Source organism: Mus caroli, unplaced genomic scaffold (genome assembly GCF_978045245.1).
Source record: "Mus caroli unplaced genomic scaffold, Mus_caroli_1 scaffold_11, whole genome shotgun sequence".
Taxonomy (NCBI): domain Eukaryota; kingdom Metazoa; phylum Chordata; class Mammalia; order Rodentia; family Muridae; genus Mus; species Mus caroli.
The window spans coordinates 71,558,812-71,570,526 of NW_028227266.1; the positions used below are offsets into that span (position 1 = coordinate 71,558,812).

At 44.3% G+C, this 11,715-nt stretch overlaps 1 protein-coding gene across 1 annotated transcript in view; it reads left to right on the forward strand.

The window, feature by feature from the left end:
- Positions 1 to 10,617, forward strand: part of Prtg (protogenin) — a 99,714-nt gene extending 89,097 nt beyond the window's left edge. The window contains exons 16-20 of the mRNA XM_021172159.2: positions 1,881 to 2,063; positions 3,349 to 3,469; positions 4,938 to 5,100; positions 7,868 to 7,972; positions 8,961 to 10,617. Of these exons, the coding sequence (XP_021027818.1) occupies positions 1,881 to 2,063; positions 3,349 to 3,469; positions 4,938 to 5,100; positions 7,868 to 7,972; positions 8,961 to 9,362 (974 nt within the window). The 3' untranslated portion in view covers positions 9,363 to 10,617. The remainder of the gene's footprint in view (positions 1 to 1,880; positions 2,064 to 3,348; positions 3,470 to 4,937; positions 5,101 to 7,867; positions 7,973 to 8,960) is intronic.
- The last annotated feature ends 1,098 nt before the right edge of the window (positions 10,618 to 11,715 follow it).

Below are 11,715 nucleotides of genomic sequence, written 5' to 3' on the forward strand. Positions count from 1 at the left end.
GCTTTAAGAAGAGTTAACCTGGGCTGGCGAGATGGCTCAGTGGGTAAGAGCACCCGACTGCTCTTCCGAAGTTCAAATCCCAGCAACCACATGGTGGCTCACAACCACCCGAAATGAGATCTGATGCCCTCTTCTGGTGTGTCTGAAGACAGCTACAGTGTACTTACATTAAATAAAGAAAAAAGTTAAAAAAAAAAAAAAAAAAAAAAGAAGAGTTAACCTGTGAGGGGTCGCCAGCCTCTGTGGTTCCCACTGAAACCTGTGTCTTTGTTGGGACGTGGGCATGAGTGCCGGTGCCTATAGAGACAACCATAAGCTCTGATCCCCTGGGGCTGGAGGTACAAAGAGTGTGAGCCACCTAGCATGGGTCCTGGGATTTAGCTTCGTCCTCTGCGTAAGCAGTACATACTCTTAACTGCTGAGCCATTTCTCCAGCCCCTGCTCCTGTATAAGAAGCAAGAACGTGATCCCCCTAAAATAGCTGTTACCTTAAGTAGTTTAAACAATTATAATTGAGAAAGAAAGACTGCCCTTACACTGGAATTTTTTCTTACACTGAACTTTTAATCATAACCATTGATCCAGGCAAATTACATGTGCCTTTTTCTGTGTGCATTAAAATATCCATAATTAAACGTTCTTAATGTCATTTGTATATAAGGAGTAAAACATTATATAGGCATATATAATATAAATAAACAGCATAAAACAAGCCTACATACGTTTTAAATACATGTATAATTTCAAACACAACTTCATGCTGTGTTTAGAGAATTCCTTCTAAGGGCTGGAGAGATGGCTCAGCAGTTAAGATAGACTGTTCTCTAGAAGATCTGAGTTCGGTGTCCGGAACCTGCATCAGGGATGCTGCTCATAACTGCCTGTAACTCCAGCTCTCGGGGACCTGATGCCCCTCCAGCATCTGTGGGCCTACACTCGCATGCCCTACCCCATCTCCGCACACATACACACATCCTTAAAAATAAAAGAAAACTAACCAAACAAAGGCCTCCTCATGAAATACCATCATAGAAACCTTTATGGGACGTTTGTATACATATAGTACGATGTTAAATCAAAACATTAAGATAGGAAAGTGCGGGCTGGTGAGATGGCTCAGTGGGTAAGAGCACCCGACTGCTCTTCCGAAGGTCCAGAGTTCAAATCCCAGCAACCACATGGTGGCTCACAACCATCAGTAACGAGATCTGGCGCCCTCTTCTGGAGTTTCTGAAGACAGCTACAGTGTACTTACATATAATAAATAAATAAATCTTAAAAAAAAAAAAAGATAGGAAAGTGCATGAGGGAAATATGTTTTGGGAATGTGGAATGTAGCTCTGCAGTGGGGCGCTAGCTTAGCCTGCACAAGAGCCTGGTTCAGTAGAGCACCACACTGAACCACAAAAAAAAAAAAAAAAAAAGTTTTTGAAAAAGCAATCAATCAAAAATCTGTGTTCATACATTTGTGCACATATACAAATAGTTAAAATGTCAACACTGGAATTATCAATATATTTATATCTCTGTTTTCCCAAATGACCCACAATGAAAATAATCACTATGATAATCAGGAAAAAAGATTTTTAAAGATTTGCTTCTATTTTTATTTATGTGTATACCTATGCCACATGGCTTGGGGGGAGGTGACTGTGGAGTCCAGAAGAGGTCAATAGATCCCTTGGTGCTGGGAATTGAACTCGGATCTTCTGAAAGATCAGCAAACACTCTTAGCGGCTGAGCCATCTCTCCAGACGCGCCCTGGGAAAAGAATCTTTTTTTTTTTTTTTTTTTAACATTTACCCTCAGAAAAATACTTCTTAAATGCAGGCTCATGTTTACATGGCTGTAAAAGTTTACTTAATTTGTGATGTTTCTAGGGGCAATCACCATGGCTCTGCTGGAAAACCTGGTGGCAGGGAACGTGTACATTGTCAAGATATCTGCGTCCAACGAGGTGGGAGAAGGGCCCTTTTCAAACTCCGTGGAGCTGGCCGTCCGCCCCAAGGATGCTTCAGAGTCGAACCAGAGGCCCAAGCGTTTGGATTCTTCCAATGCCAAAGGTCTGGATGCTGCCACCCACGGTCACTGGTTTCTTTATCCCTCAGATTTGACTTTAGCTCCCGCAGTCACCACCCCCCTGAACCTGCACTTGGTGAGGTGGTGAGGTTGCAGGACTGCCTGGCTCTCTCCTGTGGTCCTAGAAGAAAGGGAAAATCACCTCAGGATGAACTTTCAGCTCCCAGACCACCGTGCTCCCAGTTGTTTCCCCAGCTGCGGAGCCACTGGGCTGGGTGAGCTACAGGCTGGTGGGTGGAAGCATCCTGGGAGGTTCTGAGGAAACCAACAGCAGCGGTAGCTGTGGTACCAAGCCTGGGAGGAACCTGGTTTTTATTAAGAAAAAGCTCTCCCAGACAGAAGGTGGTTTTTAATCCAAAAAACAGTTGGGAGAAAAGGGGGAAAATGGCTAAGCAGCAACTCTCCCCCATTCTCCCCCGGGGAGGGGCCACCGGGGAACCAGTGCCCTCGGGGGTCCAGGACTGGACACCTCTTGCTGCCTTTCTGTGAACTGAAGAGCGGTGGTCACTAGGCTGAGAGCCACAGAATAGTCAGTGGTTCCTGTGGAAGAAGGCAAGAAGAGCAGACGATCAGAATTAAGAACTGGAAGGAGGTTACTGCAGTAGTCACTTTATGGTTGGGGAAGAGGAGAGCACCCTTGTCCTTGCTTGTCATTTACTTTGCTCAGGGGCTGGAGAGATGATTCATCAGTTAAAAGTGCTCACAGCTGGGCTGGCGAGATGGCTCAGTGATTAAGAGCACCGACTGCTCTTCCAAAGGTCCAGAGTTCAAATCCCAGCAACCACATGGTGGCTCACATGATGCCCTCTTCTGGAGTATCTGAGGACAGCTACAGTGTACTTACATATAATAAATAAATAAATCTTTAAAAAAAAAAAAAAGAGTGCTCACAGCCTTGGCAGGGGACTAGAGTTTGATTCCCAGCATCAGGGAGGCCTGACACCACCTTCTGGTCTCTGTGGGCACTGCACACATGTGTGCATACACTTAGACTATACATAAATTTTTAAAAATTAAAATAAATTCTAGATTAGTGTTCATTATTTGATGATTAGTATCTGTTAACATATGGTCTCGATATTGAGTATTGGAAAATGAATTGACTTACGTGATCACTGGCAAAAACTAATGCATGACTTTTCCGCTTAGATGTAGTATCAAAACTTTCCCTCTGAGATAAAGGCAAATTATAGCAAAGCAACTTTCTGAACTGTGATATGTGGAATGTGGTTCTTTCCTTCTGAGTAAGTAAACATGCTCTCATTCTAGTTTATTCCGGCTATTACCATCTGGACCAAAAGTCAATGACGGGCATCGCAGTAGGCGTTGGCATAGCCTTGACCTGTATCCTCATCTGTGTTCTCATCTTGATCTACCGAAGCAAAGCTAGGTATGTTTCCCTGGCTGTAGATGCTGGTGTGGGGCCTGGGTGATGGCTCACAGGTATAGCATTTGCTGTGCCAAGTGTGAGAACCAAAGGTCCCAGGACCTTCAGCGATGCCAGGTGGATGTGGGGCCAGTCTTTCATTCCAGCTTTCTAGAGGCAAAGGCAATGAAGTCCCTGTGGCCCAGTAAGCCAGTCTAACAGAAGTGATGAGCTCCAGGGTCGTTGAGAGACTGTGTCTCAAATGGAAGATGGGAAGTGATTGAGGAAGACCCCTGGTCAACCTCGGCTCTCCACATGTGCATACGTGCAAATGTACACACACACACACACACACACACACACACACACACACACACTCAGACACACGCAAAGATACTTATGCAGAGAGAGATGCTGTCATGGTTAAAAATATTTAAATGACAGCAGCTGCAGGAAACAAATTGAAATCAAGTGCCTTGTAGCATAACTGGGTATTTTTCTCCTTGAAATGAATGCTATGTTATGGGGTTTTTACAGCCTGGAATGTGCTGAATTTGTACTGAGATCATTTTCCAGCCATTTCAGGGGAAAATGCTGTGCCAATAAAAATCCCTAAATGAGGATTTGGTTCCTGCGTTTCTGTGTCGTTCTGAGAAAATGAGAAGGACATTTGAGAGATTGGCTTTTGCTTTTGTGTCTGTTTTAATGGCACACTTGATCCAGCACGCCCTTTCCCCCCAGAAGAAGGATGTCATGTCTAAGTGGTGGTACCAGAACTGCCTCTGTCACTGAGAGGCACAGAACAAGTGGCTGGGATCCCAGACAGCATTGAGGCTGATGAAGTAGCTCGGGATGTGTTAGCTCTTAGCTGTCAGGCAAATCAAACACAGCAACAGTGAGTGATGTTAAAGATCTCATATTTAATTAACAAAGGTTTTGAGACATAGGCATTCAAGAACCCCATTGTTTTAAAACCTGTGGGCTAAAGAGCTACTAGCTCAGTCAGTAGAATGTTCTGCTAGTATCATGAAGCCCTGGGTTCGATCTTCAGCGCTCCATAAAACCAGTTGTGATTTTTGTGTGCTTCTCATGGTAGTAGTCAGGACGTGGAAGCCGAGGGATCAGAAGTTCAAGGTCAAGGGGCCTTCAGGGTGGCTTCCTGGATAGAGGTGAGCCCAATCCTCAAAACCCACAGGGTAGGAGTGAACTGAGACTTGCTAGTTGTCCTGTGAACTTCACATGTGCATGTACATGCGTGTACATGCACACACACACACAAAGAATAAATAATGTAAAGTTTTAAAATGAAAAAAAAAAGTAAATTCATAGACATTTCTGCTACAAGTTTTAGGCCAGTCTGGGATACATGAGTGACTGTCTCAAAACAAACAAACAAACAAACAAACAAATAAACAAACAAACAAAACCGTTATGGTTTGGTACACTTGCCAGTGCCCATTGAAATGAGAAGGTTTGCTTATCAATGTTTCAGGAAGTCATCCGCCTCTAAGACAGCGCAGAGTGGAACCCAGCCGTTATCCCAAGCCAGTGCCTCTGTGGCAGCAGGGAGTGACATGGGGAAGAACCTGGAGAGAGCTACAGAGGATGCAGAGTCCTTGGTACCCATGATGCCCAGCAGCTTCATTGACGCGAAGGTTCGCTACGTAATGCTTCTTTGTTTATGGGAAGTTACCTCACCAGGAAGGTGTGTTGAATGTGTTGTATAATCCACCCAGAGTCTTCAGAGAGAAGTTGAAGACACATAAAAGTGCAAAGGATGAAAGATCCAGGAAGAGATGGGAAAGACAGACGCCATTAGACGGGATTCTCTGAGCTATCATTAGCTATAGTTTAGTGTAATTGGCTCCCTCTGCTCATGGAGTCAACACTTAGATTATTTTACACTGAGTTTTATGGTTGCCTGAAATGATGCTCAGAGCACACCAGGGACAAAGAAGATTTTTAAAAAGATTTACTTAAGATTTAAGTTTTTTTAAGATTCACTATAAGTCATATATATATATATATATATAGTGTTTTGCCTACATGTATATCTGTGCAGCACATGTGTGCCCAGCGGCCAAGGAGGGTATCAGAACCTCTGGAACTGGAATTGCAGATGGTTGTGAGCTGTCATGTTGGTCCTGAGAACTTGTCCTTGGTCTTCTGAAAGAACAGCCTGTGCTTTTAACCACTGAGCCATCTCTGAGGCCTCCAAAAAAACCATTGTTTTAAAATAAAAAGGATCAGGGCTGGAGAGATGGCTCAGCAGTTAGGAACAGTTTCTGCTATTTCTGAGATCCCAGGATCCCTTCTGGCACCCACATGACGTAACTCCACCTTACAGGGATCCGACTCCCTCTTCTGACCTCCTCAGGCACGTGGCACACGTGCTTACAGACAAAACCCTTGGACACATAAGCAGAAAATAAGTAAAGTTCTGCACAGGCACCTAAAGCGCCTTCTTCTCTCGACGGCCCAGGAAGTGGAATGTTCCAAGGAATGTCACCAGAGGGTGCTGCCTCTTGTCTTTGCCAACAAGTGCTATGGAAGCCAGCTAACGCTGGTTAGCCTTGTCACATTCTCACAGGAACTCCATAACCATGTACCACTAACTGCAGACACACCCACCTCAGCAAAGAATGTCTTCTAGACTGTAAAAAGATTCTTAGAAAAGATGATGGTGTAGCCGCTGCACCCTGTGTCCTGCAGAGCTGAACTAGTCAGTAGGCAGCCTCCCGTGGAAGTCAGCCCCTGGGTACGCCGTCCTTCACGGACCCTTTCTGGACGTGACTAAAACATTTTAAGTTTTACTAGAATTCATAGTAATCTTTTGTATTTCTTTATTTTGTGTTTCTGACATACGTGAGCATTTGTATGTCATGGTGCACACGTGGAGGTCAGAGGGCAGTTTGTGGGAGTTGGTTCTCCCCTTCTCCTCTATGGGTTCTGGGGATTGAATTCAGGTCATCAGACTTGGTGGCAACTGTCTTCCTTCTGCTGAGCCACTTTGCCTGCCCACAAGTTTATATTAATTTTATATAGTCATGAACAGACATCCATCACAATGTTACATATTGAATTGATTTCTGGTGTTCTGTTTTTGTTGTTTGTGGCCTGTTTAAGGATTTTCTCTTCTCCCCTCCCTGCCCCTCCCCTCCCCACCCCTCTCTCTCTCTCCCTCTCTGTCTCACTTTCTGTCTCTCTCTGTCTTTCTGTCTCTGTGTGTGTGTCTCTCTCTCAAGGCATGTAATCATGCCTCATTCACTATGTAAACAAGATAGCCTTGGAGTCCTGATTCCTCATCTCTGTCCCTACCTCTTGAGTTCTGGGGTTACAGGCTTGCACCTCCACACCCTGTTTACATGGTTCTGGGGATCAAACCCAGGACTGGCTTCATACTCAGCAAGCAGTGTACAAGTGAGCCTTGTCCCCAGCCCTAGAACCCAAAATTTCTAAAAACTAGCACATACTGTGGTTCTCTTATCATCAGTTTGGTAGCAGATGCAAGAAAAGATAGGGGGAGAGGCATAGTAAAGGAGAAAATGGAGAGGCGAGACAGCAAGTCTAACATCAAAGACGGAGAGCAGCTGGCGGCTGGCCAGTCCCCTCGGTTGGCCTGCAGATGACACCTCACTTTGGTTAAACATGGATCCAGGACATTGTTTCTCTCCACGGCTATTAAAATATTTTAGTCATGTAGGAAAAGGTTGAATCATTAACATCTCATCATAATTCCAAACGCTTGCTTTCTGTAACAGAGAATGGTATCAGCACTACCGTTTATGCCAAATCGTTCATTGTGCTCAGAGCCTTTAAAAAATATAGGAAGTAATTTTAAATAAGCACAGAGAGAGTAAGGGTTGGGGTAGGTACAGAGTAAACCAAACTGGCTGTGGTAGTACATTTCTCTCATCCCCTAGTGCACAGGAGGCCGAGGAGCCAAGACCATGAGTTCCAGGCCAGCACCGGCTATATTGGGAAACCAGTCTTAAAAATTAATTAATTAAATTAATAAATGAATAAATCTGACATTTTTTTCTTGTGATGTGTATTGGTGTTTGTCTGCACATGTCTATGCACGATATACATGTGCCTTATGTGTATGTAAGCCAGAAGAGAGCATAGAGTCCCCTTAAGCTAGCGTTATGGATAACTGAGTCACCATGTGTGTGCGCTGGGAATCAAACCCGGGTCCTCTGGAAGAAGAGGCAGTTTTCTGAGCCACTAAGCCATCAGTCCGGCTCCAATATGTTTTTGATCACAAACAAATGTCCTGAATATATATGTTTTTTTCCCCACGTAGGAGAGGTCACCATATGTGACCATTGTGGTCTTCGGATATTTAAAACCTTTGTGTACTTCTTCCGAAACTGAAGTCTCTGTCTAACACTGAGATCCTCTCTCTTTTTGTTTCCCCAGGGAGGGACTGACCTGATCATCAATAGCTACGGTCCTATAATTAAAAACAACACTAAGAAAAAGTGGCTTTTTTTCCAAGACACTAAGAAGATCAAAGTTGAACAGGTAATCCACCCATGTGAGGAGAATCCTTTACAGTCTGCATCATAAGAAATGATAATTAGAAATACAGGGGGTTGGGGGGGATGTAAATGAAGCAGTTTTGACTGACCTGGTTCGATTCTGACAGTGGAGAGCTGTGGTGGGTGGAAAGACAGTTGGGACAGTAATCTGAGATGTGGTTTTCAGTGGGGTGTGAAGACTTAGAAGAGAGGAATACAAGGAGTTATATCGAAATAATCAAAGGGCTTGTTATTTTTATTTGGTTGGTTGATTTGGTTTGGTTTGGTTCCGCTTTGTTTTGTTTTTTTGTTTTTGTTTTTGTTTGTTTGTTTTTGAGCCAGGGTTTCTTTGAGTAGCCCTGGCTGGCCTCTAACTCACAGATCCACCTACCTCAGCTTCTGGAGTGCTGTGATTAAAAACCTATGCTACCACTGTCCGCCTTGTTATTTTCTTAAGTTTTTGTTTTGGTTTGTTTTGTTAGTTAACATGTGTGTGCCGGTGGCTATCCGCCCTGAGAACGGAGCACTAGGAGGCCAGCCTAGGGTCTTGGATCACCTGAAGCTTGAGTAACAGACGATTGAGAATCACCCAATGTGGTGTCCTATCAGAGCAATATGTGGTCTTAGTGGCTGAGCCATCTCTCCAGTCCTACCAAGGAAGGTTCTAGTTCAGAAGTGCTCCCAGCCACCTAGGGGGAGCCACCGATCACACAGACAGTCCATTCATGAGATGCCTTTTTGTTTTTGTTTATTTTGTTTTGGTTTTTGGTTTTAGCTTTTCCAAACAGGGTTTCTTTGTGTACCCTTCTCTGTCCTGTAGCTAGCTCAGTGGATCTGGTTTGAATTGAACTCAGACATCCACCTGCCTCTGTCTCCCAAGTGCTGGGAGTAAAGGCGTGCACCACTCCCGCCAGCACAATGGGAGTTCTCGAACTTGTTCTCGAACTTGAACTATCTGCTATCTCATGGCTACCTTATCTATTCTTGCCTAGACTCAAAGAAGATTTACTCAGGCCGTCTGCTTTTACCAGCCGGGCACCACCGTGCTGATCAGCGATGAAGATTCCCCCGGCTCCCCAGGCCAGACCGCCAGCTTCCCAAGACCTTTTGGGGCTACTGCCCTTGACACAGAGCATTCAGCGAACAGTGAAGGCAGCCATGAGACAGGGGATTCCGGAAGGTTTTCCCATGAGTCCAATGATGAGATACACCTGTCCTCCGTCATCAGCAGCACGCCCCCCACCTCGAATCCCCTCGCTGGTGGCGATTCTGATGGGGATGCTGCGCTGAAGAAGCACGGAGACCCTGCGCAGCCCTTGCCAGCTGAGCAGACCTCAGCTCCGCAGCCGACATCTGCAGGGCTGCGATATGCTTCCGAGGGTTTTCCGGTCTAGACAGCCACGCTCAGGGATTCACACCAAGCACCTGTTCGAAGGACAATGAGCAGGGAGCCAAAGCCTTTTGTGAAAATCTCGATGTCTTACTGTTTATTGTTTGTTTTGTTTGTTTTTTATCTTTTTTTTTAAACTATTTTTAAGCTCACGAATTTTGAATGTTACAACTGTCAACAATGTGAAAAAGGGCAGTCAAGTTGCTTGGCTGGACTCTAAGATAAATCACTGGAGCGGAGGGAAGACTGCCTAAGCCCTCTGCTGAATAGCTACCTCAGTTTGCTGTGGGCAGACTCTGAAGACAACTGCGCTGCCTTCTTCGAGTGCTGGTTTCTCTCAGTGGCATAACCAGCGGGACTTGCTAGTGATGCTGTGTGTCCATTGTGTGTGTGCTGTGTGCGACTGAAGGAGTCCGATAGGTAGGAGAGGAAAGATGTTGATCTGAAGCTCTGATTTTTTTTTTTTTTAAAGAACCGTGATAATGTAACACCTCTGGCTGTGAGGAGAAAATATGGGAGTATATTTATTTGAATGGAAGAAACAAATACGTCTCTTTGGAGAAGAGAACCATTCCATAGTACATAGGGGACCGTGTCCTTGCAAAGCTGTTGGGTTTGGGGCACCAGAGCAGGAGAATTTTGCTCCGTCCTGCATCAGCCTGCCCTCAGCCTGCAAAACCACCTTTCCCTTTGCCCCACAGCCGGCCAAGGGCTGCGCTGTCTCGTGGAACGTCTTCAAAGTTTACAGAGCTAGCTGCAAAATACCATGTAGGAAAGTGGATTTTTTTTTAATGGTTCAGATTTTCTTTTTTAAAATCTCAGTTTGGCGTCAAATGGGGCAAAGAAGAAACGTTATTAAATATTAAGAGTGAAGATAAACGAAACAGTAGAGATTAAGACAGACTTGAGGTTTTCATAATAGCAGTGCCTTCCATTGTGAGAAATTTTGCCTTATACCTTTTTAATATTCACGAAGATGTTTAGGAAAAAAGGTACCAAAAATTTGCCTTAAAAAAAAAAAAAAAAGCTTGGATCTTAGCGATAGCTGTGCTATCTGGCACCTTGATGGAGCTGCTCTCTTTTTGAAGCTCAGGTTTGCTCCCTACCACCCAGGCGGCTGAACTCTGGCTTCGTAGCCCACTAACACTCCAGAAGCGAGTTCATCCTCTGGTTTAAAATCAGCAAATTGTTTCCTCCTCTGATCCGGCAGCCTTCTCGGTCACGAGGCAACATGCTAGGTGCCGAGCCACATGGGAAGGACAAAGACTGAGCTGTGAGAAGAAGAAACAAGACCTTAGCCTTTTAAAATCATGAGTTTTGCCCTCCCCGAAATTTTTTGGAAGTGGCTTTTGAATTGCATTTTAAAAGAAAAAAAGCCCTCTGTGGGTTTTCCCTTGAACCCGTCCCTCCATGCACGGACAAGGCAGGTCCTGTCAAATGGTGTTATCACCCCAGTGTCATCTATTGCGAAGGCCTGACACTGCCACAGTTTTCATCGTAATTCTAAGTTTTGTGCCAAATTGGACTTTCTTAGAAGCCCAGGCACTACTTCTCAGCACAGTTCTGTCCCATTCACTGTGGGCTTCTCGGCAAAATGGGGGGAAAAAAAGAAAGAAGAAAGAAAAAAAAAAGCAGAGCTTTAGGTAAATAGTCGGAGGCGAGAAAAAAAATGGCTTCCTTCCCCTGCCTTCGTGCTCCTGTTTATACTACCTCCTTTTTAAAGTTATTCTAGTGTTATTGTTCTTTCCTGTACTCAGGGACTTTTTTGTTACTCTTGAGCTCATGTTGCATGGGCGGGTGCATTGACAGGGTATGGTGTTGTTTGGTTCGTAAGTAGAAGTACGTGGGCCAACTTCTCTCAGTATCTAAAATGAAGGGCACAATGGGATCACAAGTCAGAAGCAAACAGATTGGAAAGGGGAAAGCAGGTTTAAGGCCATTCATATTTAAACCGTGTTCCCTGCCTGGATCATCCGAAAGGCTGTGACGGACATTCCCGGAAGAACGTGCTCTGTTTAATGATAAATAGGCCCTTAGTTATGATAGATCGTTAGCTTATAATTATTTACTAGTTCATTTTTGTTCTTATACAGACTTTTCTGTCAATCCTGTTACCAAAGAATTTTCAATAGACAGTAAAATTTCTATGATAAGTACCTTAAATCCAATTCACTAGAAACAGATAGAGACTCGAATATAAGCAATTTCTAACCCTAATCTGAAGGGTTTGTATTGATAGTTAAAATTAATTAGGCTAGTGACATAAACTACGTTACTGTCACCAGAGTTTAAAATAAATTTTAATTTCCTTGCCAGCATATGGTTACAAACTCTTTAAACTGTAAGGTTTTTTTTTT